Source organism: Vidua chalybeata, chromosome 14 (assembly GCF_026979565.1).
Source record: "Vidua chalybeata isolate OUT-0048 chromosome 14, bVidCha1 merged haplotype, whole genome shotgun sequence".
Classification (NCBI taxonomy): Eukaryota; Metazoa; Chordata; class Aves; order Passeriformes; family Viduidae; genus Vidua; species Vidua chalybeata.
The window spans coordinates 12,291,248-12,311,945 of record NC_071543.1 but is presented as its reverse complement, the minus strand read 5'-3'; the positions used below and the strand labels follow the sequence as shown (position 1 = coordinate 12,311,945).

The 20,698-nt window shown below is 47.6% G+C and overlaps 1 protein-coding gene and 1 long non-coding RNA gene across 3 annotated transcripts in view; both read right to left on the bottom strand.

The window, feature by feature from the left end:
- Positions 1 to 4,935, bottom strand: part of STK26 (serine/threonine kinase 26) — a 30,132-nt gene extending 25,197 nt beyond the window's left edge. Inside the window, exon 1 of one of the 2 annotated variants that reach the window (XM_053955440.1) lies at positions 4,822 to 4,935. In XM_053955440.1, coding sequence (XP_053811415.1) covers positions 4,822 to 4,866 — 45 coding nt within the window. In that variant the 5' untranslated portion in view covers positions 4,867 to 4,935. Of the gene's footprint in view, positions 1 to 4,545; positions 4,597 to 4,821 lie in introns of those variants that run through there. The other variant, XM_053955441.1, reaches the window with a different exon arrangement.
- A 13,411-nt stretch (positions 4,936 to 18,346) lies between these two features.
- On the bottom strand, positions 18,347 to 20,333 carry LOC128795039 (uncharacterized). Its single transcript, XR_008433370.1, has 2 exons — positions 20,057 to 20,333; positions 18,347 to 18,945 (listed from the first exon to the last, which is right to left on the bottom strand). It is a non-coding gene; the product is annotated as an uncharacterized LOC128795039 (long non-coding RNA).
- Positions 20,334 to 20,698: the final 365 nt, after the last annotated feature.

The following is a 20,698-nucleotide window of genomic DNA, read 5'->3' as shown; positions in this document are numbered from 1 at the left end:
AAACTTTCATCAGAACTTGTAAAGCTGAGACACTGGAGATCAAAAACAGCCAGTGCAAATACATTCAATGTTAAAATCAAAATAAAATCACAATTCTATCCTTTTAAAAGTTAGTACTCTATTTTCAGATGTAATGTTTTTACCTTTGGGGGAGTATATTATTCTTTGTTCAAAACTGACAGTGTATGATGGTACAGAACAGCACAGAGATTAAGGTGAGTTGGTTTATGCACTCTCTCCAGCTTCAGCGATTTGCCTCTGAATTCCAAGTCAAAGCACTCAATGTGTCTATAAAACTGTAAAACAGAAAATACTACTACAGGACTGGGCTTTTTCTTTTAACCCTGAAAAAAGCATCTGCTGAATTCCAGGAGATTACACCTGCACAGCTCCCATGAATACTTTTCAGAACTCTGTCTACTCTCCTCCTTTGACACTAGTAAGACATTACAAGGATGACTGAGCCATACTTTTCTTGCCACCAGAGTAACAACAAGGCATAAGAAGGAAGAACCAAGTTCAGCTAATACAGCCTGAGCTGATTTAGGAATCTACTATTAGAAACAACAGAGCTTGTAGGTCCTGCAACACCTTTCCTGTTCCTAGGAAAGCAACAGCTGCAGTATTGAATTCCACCAATATTTTAAAGCAGAGCTGCTTCAAGCAGTAAAGAGGCTTGCTCTCCATAAGGCTTAAAATACTGCCTTCCTGCAGTCTACCTGTGCCATGGCTCAAAGTACCAACCCAGGAACTAAAACTGGAAAAACACCACAGTCCACATCAACTTAATCATAAGACATCAGTTTTCTAGGCACTGTGGAAGTCTCCTGGTGTCCAACAAGTGCTAGACTTTCCAGTTTCCCTTAAGTAAGATATGTTTCTAAATAGTAAAAGTTTAAAGCCTTTTCAAATTTGCTGTAGAAGCGTCTGGATACAGCTCAGTTCCTAGGAGAGGAATAATTAAAAGAACCTTGAATGCATCTTTCTTCAAAGGTTTAAGTTTCTCTAACATGCACTTTCTAAACATTTAAGTATTTTACAGTAACAGACTGGTTGCTCTTAACAGAAGCCAAATTTTTTTAACTTCGGTGCATAAGGTTTACTAGAACTGTGACACACTTCCAGGCTACCTTTAGGTATCACACATTTCTAGATGTGCACTAAGTTAAGAGAAAATGTGTTTTTTTTTCTAGAGCTACGAAAAAGAGCGCTTACAAAATTAAACACTACCTCTCTTCTTTCTCTACTCACCCAACTAGGCATTAACTGATCTGCCCCTGAGCAGCCTGCAGGGAGGGACTCCCCAGCTGCCAGGCTCGGGAGTGAGCAGCACCCTACAGTCACTCTGTGAACTGGCAGCACAGGGAGCAAAGCTCACCTTGACATCCAAGTTTTCACTTAATCAAGCAATCCTTCAATTGCGAATCAGAGTACGCTGCCTGACAGGTCACATGCTCCTGGCTGCTACACTTTTAGAGGAAGTTAGGTTCTTTATTGCAAGATAGCCTGAATGCCAACAAAAACAGATGGAGAGCAGCTCTAAACAACCTTTCTGGCTGTGCTCAAAACTACTGTCATACAGCATCAGGAGATATCAACAAAGCCATGAGAAAGGAAACAGAAAGTGTTTAGATAAGTAGGATAGCAGTGATAATGGGACATAAAACCCCAAACCAGGTTCCAAAGACACACATACTAACAAAAAATATAAATGAGAATAATCAATATTTCCACCAGTTAATATATTAATATTTCACAGACTTAGGGTTTTGCATGACAAATTAGAATAGGAAAAGGGTAAGTTTATACATTAAAACCCCACCAGCTAAAAAAGGCATTTATTACTTGAGTGATACTCCAGCAAATTTACAGACTAGTTTAGAAAATTTAAATGCTGACATATTGAAAAGTAGCCTCCCCATTCACCTTAGAAAGGTTAATTGTTACTCACTTGCAAATGAACAGCTTCCAACCTCTTTTATTTGTAAAGAGTTTTGGAGCATTCTGTGAGATGCTGCCAAGAACGTAAGTTCATCAGAAACACATTAATCTCAAATGACACCCTTGAAATGTTCTGATCACTTGAAACAAACAACCCTTTGAACTATGTACTCTGTCTGCCAGGCAAAAGAAGAGTACTTAGGATTAATAATAAGGGGTCCAACACCTTCTTCACTCCAGCTGTTTTCAGCACCTGGGCTGCCAAAGACACAGGCAACATGTCTCCTGCAAGCTGTATCCAGAAATGCTCTGTAGGAGTTCAACTGGATTCCTTGAAGACTCTGCTGGTGAACAGGTTTCTCACTGTGAGATCTGTAAGCATTCCAGACTAAGAACTAGTTTGAGTATTTTTATCCCGAGGAACAAAGTTACTGTGACATTAAAACCTCAAACCTGACAATCAAGCTCACTGCAAACTGTGCTCCCTGTAACCAGGACACCTTAACTGTGCTCACCATCCTTTCCATTTTCCATCTCATCTTGGATTCTGTGTAAAATGCCATCATTTGGGGTATCATGTTCAGCTTCAGACCACTCATGTTATACATACACTTGAGTACCTGGATTTTACTGAATGGGCTTAGAAATTAGGCAGCTGTAACCCTGTACAATTGCATCAAGTGGAGCCTTTCCAAAGGAGCAAGGAAAATGAATGTGTTTAGGAAGTTGTTGGCAGAAGCAAGAATTGTTAGGTATAAAATTTGGTTTTGTTAGGGACACAAAACAGGTTAAACAGAATGTAACCACTACATAAACAAGTGGCTCTGTAACTACTCATAAGGGCAACAGATAATACCACCTCTGGGTCTGCCATTGCTGCCAGGGGACTAAAGTCAGACTCTAAGTCCACCAAAATAACTCTGTGTGATTTTCTGTAATTTTCCATGTTTGAGGTTTTTTTAAAGGGGACCTTACTCTTCATAAGATGAAAAATCTTAAAATCTTAAAAGAGTCAAAAAAACTTCTGATATACTTTGGTGATAAACTGTCTTAAGGGCCTGTTTTTGGAGTATGTGAATTACATAACATGTTTGTTTCTGGATTTTTCTTGATATTTTTTGTATAATCAAATGTAAGGGAAAGCATAAGTTGACAATAAAGCTGAAAACTTCAAACTTGTGACATTCTCTGACAAATTCAGTTTCCAACTGTTATATTCAATAAAATCTTTCCTCAACAGATTACAAAACAAGAGGTTTGACATTACACTTTCCCACAGTGATAGTTTTAACATAACTATTACATCTTGCATCACAGAGGAACCTGTTTATTCCTTCTTTAATCAATCACCACACATTAACACTGAGCAGAAGCAGGCACGCTTTTACCATCACTTAGATGATCCTGCCTGAATAGTCCAGATAGGTTAAAAAACCCCAAAGGAAACAACTCCTCTACCTCAGACTGTCATGAATTTGTTTTGTTGGTTTTAGGGTTTTTTTAAATGAAAACACTCTGTATTATGACTCTTCTAGAAGAAGGATGAGTGGATTAACATCACACCAAATTCTATTTCTTTGTATTCTGAGGGTTTCAGGACTTGTGTAATCATCTTCATAAAAAAAAAAAGTCACCAAGGAAAAAAATTGTGGTTTAATTCTGTGCATCTGGATTTATCTAATAGTTTAAAAATATTTTTAACATACTTATATATGTTAAGGGCTGTGGGTTACACTAATAACAATACTAGTAGGGATAAGGATGCTACTAGGATAAAGTTTATTGGTGTAACAATGAAAAAACAGAACCAAAAATAATTTCAAGGTCCTTTTCTGTTGGCAGTTACAGAAAATAGGACAGCAATACATTAAGCAGATATAAAAATAGGAAATTGACAAACTAGAATGTTGAAACAGAAGTTTCCCAAATACAAACACACTAGAAAGCCCAGAGGCTGTAATTAAAGAAGCTCAGACTAAAGCCTTTAAATCTTTTATAACAAAATTTCTTTAGGATGTTCTAATGCAACAGTTATTCTGACACAATGGAACAACTAGGCTGAGAAGATGTGGCTTGTGTCCTCTTATAGAAACAGAATGACCATAATTTAACAGATTTCAGAAAGCCTAGAAATTATTAGAAAAGAGAAAGGTAAACTAAACCATAGCACTGTAACTGGCATAAATGTATAAGTACTGTTTATACATCAATGCTACACTTTCTAGAAGTCATAAAGTTACCTGACCAAAAGATATATTTCTGTTCTGAAGCCTCCTGAACTCTTTACTGTATCTCTCACATACACAGGTATGTATCATAAATGTTTCTGTATTATTTGAAGTGAAAATACCTCCGATGTTATATAGGTATGACTATCCCAGAAGTTAAGAGAATGCTCAAAACACTGACTGGGCTGCCAGTATCTGACAAGCAAAAATCAGCACTGAAATGAGCTGATCTTTACATTGATAAAGATCTCTGGCTAAATTTGTATCAGATTGTCCAGTGGAGTAAGAATGAAGAGTCAGAGGTATTCCACCTTTCCTATGAAAGTCAGTAACACACCAACTTGTTTTGTTTTCTAAGCAGGTAACACAAACATACAAAAACGACACTAGGCCTCATTCCCAGGCGAGGAGAGGTGCAGGTTTCTGACAGACCATGTTCCCCGGTGCTCTGTCCCCACCAGACCTGGCGGATACCACCTCGCCATGAATCCCAAGGTCCTCCGGGAAGCTGCACTACAGGCCCAGCGCCAGGGTGGTGGGGAAGTCCTGCTGCAGGTCCGCCTGCCAGCGCGCCTGGTATGTCATTTACAGCGCACCCACACACCCTGCGATTAACTTCACTTCGCCTTTAATCAGTTTTAGAGGCTCTTACGTGCTCCTGGATGCGGCGCGGCCACCCCTGAACAAAGGGAGGCATGGAGGGAGGGGAATCCCTTCTCCTCCGCCGGGGTGCAGGTACGCGGCCCCCGAAGCCTCCCGTTACCTCGGAGCAGCCCGTTTCCCTCCCTGCCTCCCTCGCTCCCCCGGCGAGGCGGCCGGCCCGGCCTCCCCCCAGCCCAAACGAGGCCTCCCGGCGGCCCCCCGCGCCCCGGCGGCGGCTCCGCCCGGTGCGGGCCGCAAGCGCCGCTTCCGGAGCCGGAGCCGGGGCCGGGGCCGGGCCCGTCGCCTCCATTTTGGGCCCGGTGCGGAGCTCACCTGCATGCCGGGCACTTGCACCGCCACGGGCGAGTGGGCCATGGCGGGCTGCGGCGGCCGGGCGGGCGCCGCCCGCTGCTCCCCGATCTCGGCCTCTTTCTCCTGGGCGGCGGCGGCGGGGCCTGGAAGGACAAAGCGGCGGGGAGGCGGCGGCTTCAGCGCGGGCCGCGCTCCCTCCTTCCCTCCCCGCCCTGCCCGCCGGCCCCCGCCCGCCGCCGGCTCCTCACCTCGCGGCCGCGGGGCTGCGCTGCGCGAAGGGCGGGCGGGGGTCGCTAGCGCCGCTGTCCCCTGCCCGCCGGGCTCCCCGCAGCGGCCCTGCCCATGCCCCGCTCCCCGGTCCCGGCGCGGGGGCGGCTGCTCGGGGCCCCCCGGGGTGGCGGCTCTCGGCGCGGCCGGGGCTGGCTCAGAGCGCCATGTCGGGCTCCGGCTGCAGGCGGCGGCTGCTGTGCGGCGGCTGCTTCCGTCTCGGCTCCGGCCTCGCGGGGCGGAGCCGCCGCACGGCCCTGGCGTCACGGCCCCGGTGCCCGCCTCCCCGGGCGGGCCGGGACCGGGGCACGGCGGAGGGAGGGGCCGCGGGGACCCCTCGGCGTCAGCCCGCCCCGGGCTGGGGACTGCGGCCGCCCGCGCTGTCGCAGTGACCAACATATAGGTCGGGAAAGATCTCTGAGGTCATCGAGTCCAACCGATGGCCCAACACCACTTTGCCAACCAGATAAGGGCACCGAGTGCCACGTTCAGTCTTTCCTTAAACACCTCCAGGAACGGTGACTCCACCACGTCCCTGGGCAGCCCGTTCCAATGCCTAATCACCCTTTCCGTGAAGAAATTCTTTCTAATGTCCAACATAAACTTCCCCTGGCACAGTTAAGATCTTATCCCCTTATCCTGTCGCTGGTTCCCCGGGAGAAGAGCCCGACCCCCAGCTGGCTTCAGCCTCCTGTGGGGGAGCTGTACAGAGCAGTAAGGTCCTCCCTAAGCGTCCTTTTCTCCAGGCCAAACACCCCCAGCTCCCTCGAGAGCTCTCATCACCCTTGTGCTCCAGGTGCTTCACCCAGTTCTGTTGCCCTTCTCTGGACCCGGTCCAGCACCTCAGTGCCCTTCCCGAGCCCAGAACTGGACACAGCACACAAGGTGCAGCCTCACCAGCGGCAATGCTGACCCCTCGGGTGCTGTCATGGGGTCCCTCCTGCACAGTCACAGCGCTGCTCCTTGGCCCCACTGTCCCCAACACCCCCGTACCGCTGGCTCCTGCACCCCGGAGACACAGGGTAGCAACAGGGTACAAGTAACTGAGGGAATATTTAATGGGGTTTACTTGCTTTTGTGACAAAAGTGGCGATGTCTTCTTGTCTCAGGGGTGCTCCTGACAGCCAGCTGTGGCAGAGGTGGTGAGGGCAGGTCCAGTTGGTCTTTGGAGGTTCAGCTCCCAGTTCAGGATGGTTGCCTCTTTCTTGGCTCACCTGGGGGGGGGGGGTTCCCCCCTCCTTGGCCAGCTCTTCCCACTCCGCACCGACTCCCGCAGGGCTGTCCCAACACAGACCTCTGTCCTTCACCACCACCTGCTTTCCTGTCCCTCACCACCACCTGCTTTCCTGGTGAGTTGGGCTGCCCAACATTCTACCAGGGCCTGGAGAGGGGAAAATAACAGTGTTTTTGAAGTGACTTTTTTCCCATCCACAGATGAGTCACGCATTAGTGTGTGTGATTCATGTTCCTATACATGTACATTTTACCAGTTACTAAAGCAAAGCTCAAACTGACATCTTTTATGGCACTGGTCTTCCCCGGCAACCCACTGACCGAGAGTACAGAAATCACATGGATCCACCATAAATATCCTCATGGGTATGTGAAGGCTTCCCTCAAATTCACAGGTTTCTAGATCTAAGGGCCAGGAAAAAGTAAGGTAAGCTGGAGGTGTTGGATTGCTGGCCATACCAGAGCTATCCTGCTGAGAGGGTGGGTCCCTTCAGAAAGGATGTGACAGCAGGCGGTCTCCCTCCCCTAGGACTCAGAGGAATGTTGCACTGGGCAAGGAACACAAAACACCTCTGTTTAAGGTTAGGTTGTGTTAAAACAGTCTGAAGACAAGAATTTCAAAGTTAGGCACTCTTTCCATCCTTAACTCACTGTGGTTTGAACCAAAAAACAAACAGTAATGTTTGTTAAAGGGGCTTGTGGATCACGGTGGAATATTTTTTTCCCAACTTGCCAGTTTGTTAAGCCTTTACTGTTACTAAAATATTTACTTTCCTCTGCACCATTTAAAAAAAATAGCATGACTTAAAAAGGCTTCTGTGTGATAGTTATACATCTAAGTTACTTATGAGCCTACCTGGAGTTAATTTTAATGCATGGAATGTTTAAGGTAAGTATTTTCTGAAAGTTGATACCATATACTTAAATTCAAAAATGTCTTTCATTAATAAACCTCTGGAAAGAAATGGGGATTTCTACTCACAAAAATCTTTCTTAATTATGTACAGTGGTTCAGCAAATAAATGAATGAATATTCATTCATGGTACTTCTGAATCCTGCCTGATTCATTCTGCTCAAACAGACTTAAATCACTTCTCCTGCTACCTTTTAATAATCTTTAGAACATAAGCCCTGAAAAAATCCTGACAAATGAAATAGGATGATTTTTATTTCATGCTGCTGCTGCATTGCAGACCTGCTGCTATTCTTCTGCTTCTGAGGCTTTGCTTTTCTCTTTCTATCCATATATTACCTTGATTTTTCTCTCCAGATTCCTGCTAATTGCTTATCTCAGCCTTGTCTTGATGTTATACATATTTTCTCCCTGTTTACTTTGTACCAGAGAGTACTAATTGCCAATCCATTCTTCCTATTTTGGGGCCACATACTGTGACTTTTGGCCTTTTATGCATTTCTGACTTGCATGCAGATTAATATAACATGAAAGGGACTGTAGCAGATTTAAGAGAGTTCTAGTTCTGGTCTTGCAGGACAACTGTGAAGCATGTGATAAGGTATTCTCCCCAGCAATTATATCTGTAGCTGTCTCCTGTGCATGGCAGGTTGACTAAAGGAACTGCAGTGACAAAAACACAAAGAAAAACATCCTGCAAAAAGGCAGGTCAGAAAGCCCAGGAATGACATGGTGAGCAAAGCCAGGGAGGAAAACCTGTCAGGGAATCTTAAGTAATCAGCTGGTCATGCAAAGACTGAATCATTGAGCCAGGCTGTGAAGTGAGGTAGACTGGCACCATAACATCTAAGAAAAGGGCTGTAATATTGTATTCCCCTCTGTAATTAGCAAATTCTAGTTTGTGCATTAAGAAAGACAGGTGGTCAGTTGCTGATATTGCTCTATGAAAGACCTTCCCTGCTCCCTCCCAGCCTGCCCTTTAAATACCTGGTGCTGCTGTTTTCCAAGACTTAAAATGTGTCTATAATTCACTTAGGGCAGCTCCCAGGGCCTCACAGTAGCGATGTGACCCAAGACAGACCTTCAACTGTTTCATGTTTTTTAACTACTATTTTTGTGCTGCTGGTGTGAAAATATAATTATTTTTACATCAGAAAACTGTAGGGAGCTATCAAAACCACGGACCTTTTGGAGAGTGCCTGCACCATGTTAGTTGCTTTAGACCTACCACAAAAAGTGGTAGAAATGTCTCTTAAACTTTCAAACATAAATGAATAAAATTAAATTAATTAGAGTGCTAAACAGAAAAATACTGTATTTTACAGACTCCAAAGACTCCTTACAGTGGTGTGCTGTGGGGGAGGGAGGGAACAGGTGTCTGATCTGGTTCTAGCAGAGCTGATGCAAACTCACACATCTGTCTAAAAATATGATGCCCGGTTTCTATGTATCAGGATGGATCTGGGTGTTGCAAACCCTTCAGTGCCTTTGCAAAGTTCAGCTGGCTGGTGTTGCACTGACCTGGGCTTGTGGTGACAATCCCATGCGATGCATTTAGAGGCACCCACAGTTCTCCTGCTTGGCACCTTTCTCTCAAAACAAGCAGCACAGCTGAAGGGTTGTCCCATAGAAGTGGAATACAGCATCCCAAACCAGTAACTTCAAATGCCTTTCATGTTTTTAAGTCTGAAACACCTTGCCAAAGATGTTGTGCAAGCTAAAATTTGACTGGAATTGGGGGAAAAAAGAACCACATATTTATTTTATTAATGAGAACATCAGGGACGTCAAAGGATCATTTTTTTTTTAAGAACATAATTTCTCAATTCTTTGACATAAATCAGTCTCTGATTCATGGGCATTAGGGAAATCACTTTGTCTTCAAGGCAACTTATTTAGGAGTTTCAGAATTTCCAGCACTAGAAGCTGCTGATACTCACTAACTCATAGGAGACAAATGTAGTCCTTGTCAATCCCTTATTAAAACTTCGACATCTCTGTATGCAATAAATAATTTAAAATTATAGAGCCTTGCAGCGGGACTAGAACCTGGACCATAGTACATTCATTTCTGCTCACCACCTTCATTCCCATGCCCAGAATACATCTTGTCTTCCCTCATTCTCTAATATTCTCAGTATCCCACCTTCCCTGTAGCCTCTGCAGCTCTCAGTTCCCCCAGAGGAGGCAGCTCAATTGTTCTGTAGGACACCACGTGCATGGAGCTCCTCCAGCACAAATGGATTATTTAGATAATTCAGCTGCCAAAGACTGCCAGTGCCAACTAAGTGCTAAAAAATTGAGATTTTCATGTAATATAGCAAAACCATGCATTTTCTCTGGGAGACAACAATGGTACGTGCTTGACACAAGGATGATGCTCCACATCCTCCCTCAGAAGCCAAGGGAACAAAATGATATTTCTTAGCAGGGCAAAATGATACATCTTCTTGCAATCTTCCTCTTAGAAATGCCTGAACTATTTTTTAATTGACACTTCCTGTACTTTTAAGGAAAATAATCAGGCTGAGGTAAATGCCTAGGATGGAAGAGGTGGGTGAAGGATGCTGGTTCACCATCTCCTTCAATGTAAAGACTAAAGATCATTAAATCAAACAAGCAGATGCCAAGTTCAAAATAAACAAAAGAAGGCACTTCTTCACACAGGGTATAGTTAAGCTGGTGAACTATTTGCTGCAGGCCAAAAGTGACTGGACAGTTTCATGGAAGGAAAAAAAAAACCCTAACACTGGGAAATACAGTTTATAAAACTGGCACCTCTGGTTGAGGAATTAGGTGAGCTGCAAATCCCCTGAGGTGAGTGCAAGCACTGCCCCTGCTCACTCCGTTCTCATCCACTTCCCCAGCCCCTTCCACTGGCTCCAGTCAGAGATGAGCTACTGTGGTGGATGGGCTTTGTCCTTGCATGATTGGCCTGTTCCATGCAGAAGTTTCAGCCTGGGGGTTAAAATTTTGCCAAAGGACTCAGCTGAGATGGGAGGAACTGCCCTGCAATGGTAGGCAGAGCCACTTGTTAACAGGACCAGTAAACACAGTGCTCATGGTACTAGATGAGTCTGTAGCACAGGAATTTTGTGCTGACATAATCTGTAATTTCCCATAACAGGGAAAAAAAAAGCCAGTGAGTTGTCTTTATGAGGGTAGTAAGCTGATAGTGCATGTGTGTTGTACCAGTCTGGTAAATGGTGAGTCACTATGTTCCTAAGGATTGTGATATTGAATGGACTGTTCACAAGTTCAAGGGCAACATTTCCACCTTCAACACAAAAGATCCTTCTGCCAGTTAACTTTTTATTTCAATACAATATTTGGCTTAAAGAAGATGATCTTCTGTAGGATATTTCTGTGCTTCCAAGATTGCAAGATAAGTGAGATGGAGCTACTGTTTTGTTTCTGACCTCTTTATTACAAATATACTCTATTTACACTTCCATCTCTAAAATAAACCACACACCTCTAAATACACACACAGAGACACAGATATATGTATTTACAGGTAATTGTATCCAATTCAGTAGTTTGATATCACAGAACACTGTTCTCAAATTATTGTTCTCATTTATTCTCCCCCGTTTGCAAGTATATTTTGTAATTTTAAATAACTTTTCCCTGCTCTAATTTCCCCCCACACACAAAGCAGGAAACCAGAATTTCAGCAAAGCTTGCGCTCTTGGAATACCAAAAATAGTTTGTTCACAACAGTGGAAAGGGTGAAGGAAGTGAGAGGCCCTGCCAGTGGGCAAACAAAACGCCAGCCCCAACAGCACAGTGTCTTTACATAGCCAGTCCAACCTTTTTTCCCCCTAATTTTTTTTTTTTAGTAAAATGCATACAGTATTTATAGAATTAAAAACATTTCTATATAAGGGAACAGCAAGAAGCTGGTTCTGGTGGAATTCCTACACTAGCAAAGCACCCCCTCCAAAGAGGCTGATAGCCCTGGGCAGAACTCTGGGCAGGGTATTTGTGAGGGCATGTTGCTCTGCCAGCACCAAGAAAAGGGTGGAGAGAAAGACAAACAAGACGGGTTAAAGAAGAGAAAGAAAAGAGGAAAAAAAGTGGTATTTTTTAAAATATACCAACCAAAAAAAAAAAAAAAAAAGGAAGGAAAGGAAAGGGTAAAGGAGAAGGAAAAAAAATCAGAAAGAAGTAATTATCTCCTCTTGATAATTCTCACATGGAATTACTGTACTAAAGGAAGGGATCTCCTTACCTTTCCTACCATATCTTCAATATTTTTGGTGCCTGGTTTCTGTTGTTCTCAAGAAGATGTTATCTTCACCTCAACCTCCAGCTATGCTGGTCCACGTATGCAGCAAGGCAGCGATAATCTGATGAGAGCAACTGGAAGGGGGAAAAAAGGAGAATGAAGTGCTAGGGAGCACTAGCTGTGAGAAGGAGACTACTTTTTCCCAGCCTTGTCAGGCTGCCAGCACCAAAACAGAGCCACACAAACACACACAAATGTGCACAAACACGTGAATGAAGACACACACACATCTTCAGTCCCTGTCCCCAGAGCTTCAGCCATCCTTTCTGAGAGGCCAGGGCCATCAGCTTGCTTTGTGCTGCTCTGCCACTTGCCTCTCAACCTTGTTCCCTCCTCACTGGCTGCAGCCACAAGGCCTGCCTGTTGGGCCCTGACAGCACGCTTGGCTCCTGGGAAGAAGTATTCACACACGATGGCAGCTCGAGTGAAAACTTGAAAAGGAATCAAAGCCATCTCTATTGAAATAAACATCTGCTCTGCGTTCAGTATCGTGGCAACAGGGCTCACAAAATGCACGGGCAGCCCTCCAAGGGCTCCTGGCACATCACAGCTATCAGTACCTGCTGAAAACAGGCTGATGGAGCGGTCACAGCACAGTGGGGAGCACAGACGGGACACTCAGAAGAGAAAACTTTGGTCAAAGCTAGAAATAACTTCATGGTCCCCTTGGAGGAATACAGCTCAGAAATCCACTGCCCCTGCAGTGATGCTGGCAGCTAGGAAGAAGTGATGGCACCATGGTCCCTTCCATGTGGCTGAGACGTGTCACCCCAGCCCACAGTTTCTTCCCAGTTGCCCCAGTGCAGGCAGAGGAAGAAAGCAGTGGGATATGGCTGTGGAAAATAATTTTTCCCTGGAAACCATTCAGGGAGACATGTTTTTGATGGTTCTCAGTTTACATTCAGTTCCCTGAGGAGTGGTCAGAATAGGCAGAGACCCATTGCCTTTGCCTCTACCCACAAGTTCTGCCCAGACAAACTGGGACATTAAATGCAATCCTCTCTTTTCACTTTCCATTCCTATGTCCCTGCAGAGACAGCAATGTGACACAACATTGAGCTGAGTCTAAACCAGGCAGTGACAGTCACAGCCAGTGCATCCAAGTGCTGCCTTTGTCATGTATTTCCTTTGCTTTTAGTGATGGTGTCTTAGCAGGGGAAAGACCACAGCTTGGGTCATGGAGACTCACCTGAACCTCCACTTGGAACTTAGTAATGATGGCAAGAGGTTTTTTTAATGAGTGAATTGTCTGTGGTTGAGCCAGGAATCAATGTGAAGAGACAGTCCGATAATACCACTTTACTGAGCTTCTTAGAGCAGAAATGCACATGAAATGCAGGAATCTGATACATTCATGGGAGAGGGAACAGCAGTATTTTTGTCTCTGGTCCAATTTACCCAAATTCCCCTAAAAGCACTAAGTGACAAACACGGCCTTCACTGAGAGCTTCAGAAGGAAATTGCTGTTTGCATAAAAAACATACTCAGTTGAGTTGGTTGTTAAAAGGGAGATTGAACACGAGGAGAGAATGAAACAAATATCTTGGAAAAATGTCCAAAAGCCACTGGATTGTGGGAAATGAGACTCAACATCTGTGTCCCAGTTGGGCTGTCACTCACGAACCGCAAGCACGCAGCTTTGTGTGAACTGCTAGATGTCACAGATGGTGGCTTTGGGGTGAAGAAAATCAGGAGATGCTCAAGATTTCAGGAAGGACAGTAGGGAGAAGGGGGGCAATCTGAGGCTGAGATGAGGAGTTGAGAGCTTTGTCAGTTTTATAGCAAGACAGGGTAAAAGGATGACAGAGAGGAAAAGGAAACACAGGGCTAGCAGAAAATCCTGCTAGGTTTTCATCTCTGTTTGAATATGTAAATAGGGTGATCTGAAAATTTTCCTGGCTTCACAATTCTTGTCTCCAGGAAATGAACCCTCAAGCAATGCTGCAAACCAACCCAGCTGCCATCACAGCTGTGACTTGCCAGGGGGCAAAATGGGGTGACGATAAGGTGACAGTTCTTAGTCCCAGACCTGCAGTCAGGCAGAGCCTGGTAGGTAAAATAAAACTCCAGGCAAGGGCCAGGGTTTCTCTGTGTGAATGGGTGAGATCAAGGCACCAGCATGGTGAATGTGTGGATCTAAGTGCAGTGTGTTCAGTGACAGAGGCTGCAGCAAGGAAGGGAAATTTCCACAAGAGTCACTTTTCTTCCAGCTAAGAGCAACCAAAGAGCTGATGACTCATGAGTACACATCTCCCCTGGCTGCTTTTGGAGCTCTCCTCTATCTGGTCCAACTGCTACGTACATTTATCCCTTGTGCTGATGAGGAAGTCAGATGTAAACATGTGGATCAAAGCCAGCAAGGCCATTGGTGAAACTGTAAATGCCATGATGGTGACAGTGTGACCTGTGTGCTAAAAGGCTGCATCCATAAAACACACAATAGGTGGTGAATGCTTCATGTGTGCTAGTGCTTGGCCACCTTTGCATCCAGGAAAGTGGGTGTGTTTTTCATAGAAACATAAATAATCGTGAGACCTAGTTAAATACCACCCTCGGCTACCAGACGTAGAACAGCAGACTCAGCCCAGGAAACTGCAGCTACAAATGTAAAAGTAGGGGGAGGATATGAGTGAGAAAGGGATGAAGGGAAGAAGAAGCTTCACAGACCCTGTTACCTTTCACTGTTAACGAGCTGCTGAATACTTGGGCCATTGGTTCCCCCTTGCTCAATGTGTGAATGAGGAACGATAGCAAAATAACCTACCAGAAAGTGCAAAAGGATCCATTCCCAGGAAATGTGTCAAGAGTGCGCTCCAGAGCCTGATTTCCTGCTGTGTTTGACGAGGCTGCCACGGGGCAAAACGTTTACTAGACTGACCGAGATACTAATGGGAGTCAGGGGATAAATGGGAGAAGAGGGAAACAAAGAAGTCAGTGCAGCAGGGGAGAGATGACCTTTCATAAGAGGGAAGTGAGGAAAGCTTGTTTATGAGCTGCTGCCAGGAAGTCCTGTGACTAACCTTATTTCACACACCGATTATATGGACTAAAGTTATATTTGTAGGAGGCAGGATAAAATGCATAACCAAGCTGTGAAAAGGTGGGCTCACCCTTCCTTTGGAAGGTTACAACACTCTGAAAGCTCTCCTGCCGTGAGGGCATCCCACCAGAGCAAGGCTTTGCCTTTGCAGCAGAGACTGTTGCCTGGAGGCCCGGGAGCAGATTTTGTAACCCTAGGGAGGAAAAAAACCGCAGCAAAGCTGTGTATTCTTGCAAAAAGAGCTGTTCTTTTTTGCAATTCAGAGAGAGTAAATGTGACATGCTGTAGTTTTGCACTATGCTGGTCTGATTGCTCCTGTGCAGCACAACAGGGCATCTCTTCTCTTTCCATTTCCTCTCTTGTGCACCTGCCTTCTCCTCTTTGCACTCAAAGAAAAACAATACTTTGTGTTTCTACAGCTTCAGTGACAACTTATGGATCATATGTAAAAAGTAGAGAATGCACAGGAGTTTTCTTCAATTTTCCACTTTCAGCTCATACTGGTACATGGACAGAAGACCAGAGGTGATCTGCAAGTTTGTGCAAGCCAAACAGGATAGACACAAAGAATAGCATCACCATAAAATGCCTGTGCTCATGGCAGGGAAAGTTAAGGAGGATGCTGACAGACTTTTCAGAAACACCAGGAAGAGAAGGAAGGCTCAAGGGCAACAGTGCCAATGCAGAAAGATTGTAACAAAATAATGCTTGACTTGGTTAAACATCAACCCACAGATAAGAGAATGAGCCAGCCTCCTGAAAGGGCTTGCACAAGCCAAAAGGATGAACTGTTTGGCTAGGCCATATAGGCACGTGTAGAAAAAGCAAACAAACAAGTGAAGTGATTTTGCACAAACAGGCTAAATAAGAGGGAAAATGTTGTAGTGCCAGGAGCTACTAGTCTGGGCCAGAGGGTCCTGTGAGTGGAACAAGGTGCAAGTGGTGTCTCAGCTCTGTCACTGCTGTGTGCCCATGCTGCCTGCATCTGTGCATCTGACAAGGGGGTGCTGCCTGGCAGGGTGAGCCAGCATCCTCAAATGTCCCCTCTGCCCCACATCCAGCCACCAAGGAGAGAAAACCCTGCAAAGTGCTCTTCCTCCTCTGCCAGCTCCTGAGGCAAGATGGGTCACAAATCAGCAAGTGTAAGGTCAGAAGGGCAAGTAACACACCCAGACTGGCCCAAGGTGGTGCCAGTCTGCAGAGGTTTGTGCTTCAGCTGATTCCCAGAGCCCATGAGCTGCTCAGAGGCAGCACCAAGCCCTGAGCCCAGCCACCAGATACTTGGCCGTATGCCCCTATGGATTAGGTAGGTCCCACCTGACCAGTTTATTATCTGACATGCCTTCTCTGGCATGTCTTCCAGTGATGCAGTTGGGTGATTTATGGCTGCTCAGAGGGATGTATGGCTGGCTGCTGGCTGGCTTGGCTCAACCCAATGAGCAGATTTTGAACTTCCTGCTGTTGGCAAGTCAGACTGCCACAGGGATGGACAACCACTGTGGCTATGTTTGAGCTGCAATGCTTTCCTTGCACTTCTCCCTGATGTGATGGGCAAGGGCAGTGGGAACCTGCTTTACTCTGATATATGGCTGTGGAGGGAGCAGGGACACAGCCAGCAGCAGTGGATGGCCCCTGGCAGAGATGCCCACCATGACACCGTCCTGCAGGAACTGCAGGGTTTGCACTTGCTGGAGTGCTGGGCTCCCTCATGCCAAGTCCCAGTGGCCCCTGTGCCCATATCCCTCCCAACCCTTCTGTTCCTGGCACAGGCAGTGTCAGCAGGACCTCATCACATCCAGGTTACATGGAGCTCCTGCAGCCTTGTTTGTATGGTTGCATTCACCTCTTGGCTAATTATAGCTGGGGCAGATTGAAGCCTCTGCTGGTGCCTCCCCATCTGGCACAGCATGTTTTGGTGAGCAGGTAAGGCCCTGGCAGTGCATCCTACTTCCCACCCACCTCCCTGTTCCCACCATGGCTCTGCACAGCCCTGAGCATCCTGTGCTGTCACGTTGCAGCAGGGTCTGTGCAGAACCTCACCTGCAGCTGCAGTGCTTCCCCTGCATTTCCCCAGGGGTTTCTGCAGGTGGTTTCTGTAGGTGCTTTGCTGTGCTCCAGAGGTGCCTGTGTAAATAGATCCCATTTAACCCACGTGCTTTTGCTCTCAGGTCTAGCAACTTGCCTCTCTCCACCTGCCCATGCTGGTAGTCCTGAATGTGGCATGCAAGTACCTGAATCTTGGAACAATTTATTCCAGCTGGATATCATTGCTGTAGTTCTACATCAAAATGAAACAATGAAGCTCTCACACACATATACAAATATTTGTGTGCATGGCCTGCAGACGCTTCTTTACATTACCATGATAAACACCCTGATGTGTCCTACAGCACAGCTTCCTCAGCCTTTTGGTTTTGTCCCAGTTACTCCCCCAGCCTGGAATTTTTCTGCAGGAAGGACCTGAAAAGCAGGCCACAGCACAGAAAGACCCCATGTGGTTTCTCTGGGGTCCTACGTAGGTGACCCTTTGCCCTGGACTGGTTTTTGAAAGCTGCCTCCGTGGCTGTTTGGTGCAGACCTGGACTCACATCTCCCCGTCAGGGGCAAAGGTGACACCCAGCTGGTCCTTGGCTCAGTGCATGCCCCTGGCACATGCCAGTGGGGAGGGCTACAGCTTCCTTCCCTGCACTGATCCCGAAACTCCCTGGGTATTTAAGAGTGGGGCCCTTGTGAGGAGCTCTATTCAACCCGCTCCTATGTTCTCACACCAGTAAGATGGCAGGGATGAGGAGGTGGGTTGTCCCAGTTGCTGCCAAGGCAAGAGCTCAGCACCTCCCACCTGCCTCCAAGTTTATACTGTGTCTCCAACGTGGTAAGGGAAAATACAGCCTGGCAGCATGCCCATCCAGCAATCTGCAGGGTGGAGGAGGGTGAGGATCAGAGTCAAACTTACTGGGTCAGGTAAGGTGAAGATGGGAGCCTCAGCCTCTGGGTCAGTCCCCATCCAGGAAACCATTTCCATGAACACCTGCCCTTCTCACTACAAAAGCCACTCTGAGGAATGGTGCCATGTCCCTGCTAAGGTCCCATTCCCTGGAAGGCCACTCTGCATTGGCCCTTGCTGGCAAAAATCTCCACTTTCCTCTGCTTTGGGGTATAAAAGAAAAGAGGGAAAGTGAGCAACAACTGATGTCCTTTCCCAGCAGTAACTCTCACCCCAGTGAGTGGGGAGAGGCAGCAAAACTGTGCCCAGATCACTCAGAAGCAGAGAGCACCTGGTGAAGCAAGGCCTCTCCCGGGTTATTTGGTAGATATGTATCACATAACACCTGTGCCAGCACCGCCTTTGAAGCTGATATGTTTGTATGAAACAAAAATGAGAGAAAATAACCAAGGCAGCCAAGGTGTTTGAGCACAAAAAGGAAGCTCAAGTCAATTAGCTTCCCTCTGATGCCTGAAGTGGATGGGGATCTGGGGGTGGAGGAGTGATAAAACAGCAGATTAGATGACTTTAATGCATTTGCCAGTCTGGCCGGTTCCACGGGATTTCTGGCTGCTGACATCACAGCGCTCCTCCAGGAACCAGCCAACCTATGGTAGTTTTCAGGAAATGTCAAAGAGGTGGCCATTAGTGGTTTACTAATAGAATGTCACCCTTCCTCGGTCATCTGAGGCTTTCAAGCAGGGCCTGGGCACTCCACTCTGCCCTCTGCCCTGAGGGACTCTTCTCATGTGCTTTACTACTTCAGGCTATTCTGGCACAGCAGCCCCAAGTCCTTTCCTATTTATTTGTCCCGTTGCACATTTATTTGTTCCTCTTGATCTGGCAAGAGCATAAAGCATGTTTGTATTGTGTTGACAAATGGTCCTCCAGGCACCAGCACCGGATGTCCACAATGCCATGGGAAGGCAGTGGTGCAGAGGTAACCTGCTGACCCTAGAGATGTGTAGCAGCCACCCTGCTGCATGACCACAGCACCCGTCTTCTGCTACTGGGAGCCCTAAAGCAGAGTGTGGCGCATTGTCAAGCATCCCAGAGTGGCTGGTCACAGGTCACATGCTGCTTGGTCCTCCTTCCTAGAAAACACAGAGTCGGTTAAAGCAAAAAAATCAGATTTTGTGGAAGTACCAGAGAGTGGCTGTTCCCAGGGAGTAGAGGTCAAAGGTGACTGCAAGTGCCCTGTCTGCAAAAGGGAACATGAGATTTGCTGCTGACACTGAGTAACTATTGGGCAAGACAGCCATGAGCAGCTCTCACCCACTGAATTTGCTTTAAAAAAAAAATTAAATTCCAGGATGTGGATGTGCAGACAGCTCCTGGTAGGTTCACATCACTAGAGCCCCAGCTGCTCCTTTCCCACCCTTGGGCTACATTTTACACCTCTACCAAAGCCCCTTCCAGTCCCTCCGGGTGCTCCTCGGTGTTTGGGTCAAGGATTGTGCATCCACAGTGGAGAAGTAGGAAGAGCAGGAGGATTCTCACACAACAGCAGGAGCTTGGTGGGAGGCTGCAGTTCAGGGACATTCTCACATGGAAGGTCCCTGTGCTCTGAGACGTTCTTGGAGCTGTTAATGCCCCACGGGCAGACATCCCCCAGTTTATTCAAACAGCGGGAGGGATGTGCTCCCTCTGCTCACCCGCTAAGCCAGGCTCGAGCACTGGTCCGAGTGACCCTGGAATATGCATGCACTCCTCGGAGCACACCTGCATCCCCCGAGCAGTCTTGCACACCCGTGAGCACACCGGCACACCCAGCCCTGGCTGTGCGGCTGACGGTGGGGCCGCAGGGTGCCCGGGCATCACTGGGGGGCTAAGTGTGCACTTGGGGGGGCCAGGGCACGTGCAGGGGTGGCCAGGCGGGCACGAGGGGTCCTGGATAAGCCCAGGGGGTGCACAGCAGCCTGTGCTGGAGGTGATGGGCTGGGAAGGGATGAACGACCCGGACTGAAGCTGTTTGCGGGAGCCTCCTGCCACCCAGTGTCGGCTCCAGCCAGCGCCGCTCTCCGGGGCTCCCCCGCCCGGGGCTAGCGGGGGCTGCGCAGCTTTCGAAACGTCAGTTTACCAAAAGCAAAACCCAAATCAACGCTCCCACCCCTTAGAAAAACGCCAGAAAATCAAACAAGTCCCCAAGACACACTATTCTTCCAAAACCCGAACAAACCCACGGCCCCAAGGTGCGCACGGTACCCGAAGGTGCGCAGGACACGACCAAGGTCCCCGCGGGTGAATCCAGCTCTGTTCCCCCACGCTGGCCGTGCCGTCTCGTCTCAGGGCTGATGACAGTGTCACCCCCAGGCCTGTCCGGAGTAACTTCTGGACATTCCGGCCACTTTCGGCTGACTTGCTCAAGTCCCCAGCAGCGGCCCCACCCTGTACCTTCTCCTTCTCGAGGTCCGGGCCAGCCCCCGACCGCCCCGAGCCGGGCCTCCCCATCTGGAGCGGGCACCGAGCGGCGGAGCTCGGGCCGGGGAACCCGCAGAGGAGGCGGCGGCAGCGGCCGGGGCCGGGCCGGGCGGAGCCACTGCCGGTACGGCGAGAGCCGGGCGGGGGCGAGGCCGCGGCGGCCGCCCTGAGCCGGGGGGAAGCGGCTCCGGGAGGAGCGGGGACGGGGTGGGGCACAGGAGGGCGAGAGAGACCGGGAACGGGAGAGGAGGAGGACGAGCAGAAGAGGTACCGGGTCGGTAGAGTCGCTGCTGCTGCTGCCGCCGCAGCGCCGGGACCCTTTGTCCCTTTGTCCCTGAGAGGGAAGCTGTGTGCTAATGTCTTTACAAACAATTCCAGGGGTGAAGGTATGGATGTTAACAGCTTTGAAATGGATTCTCTACTGAT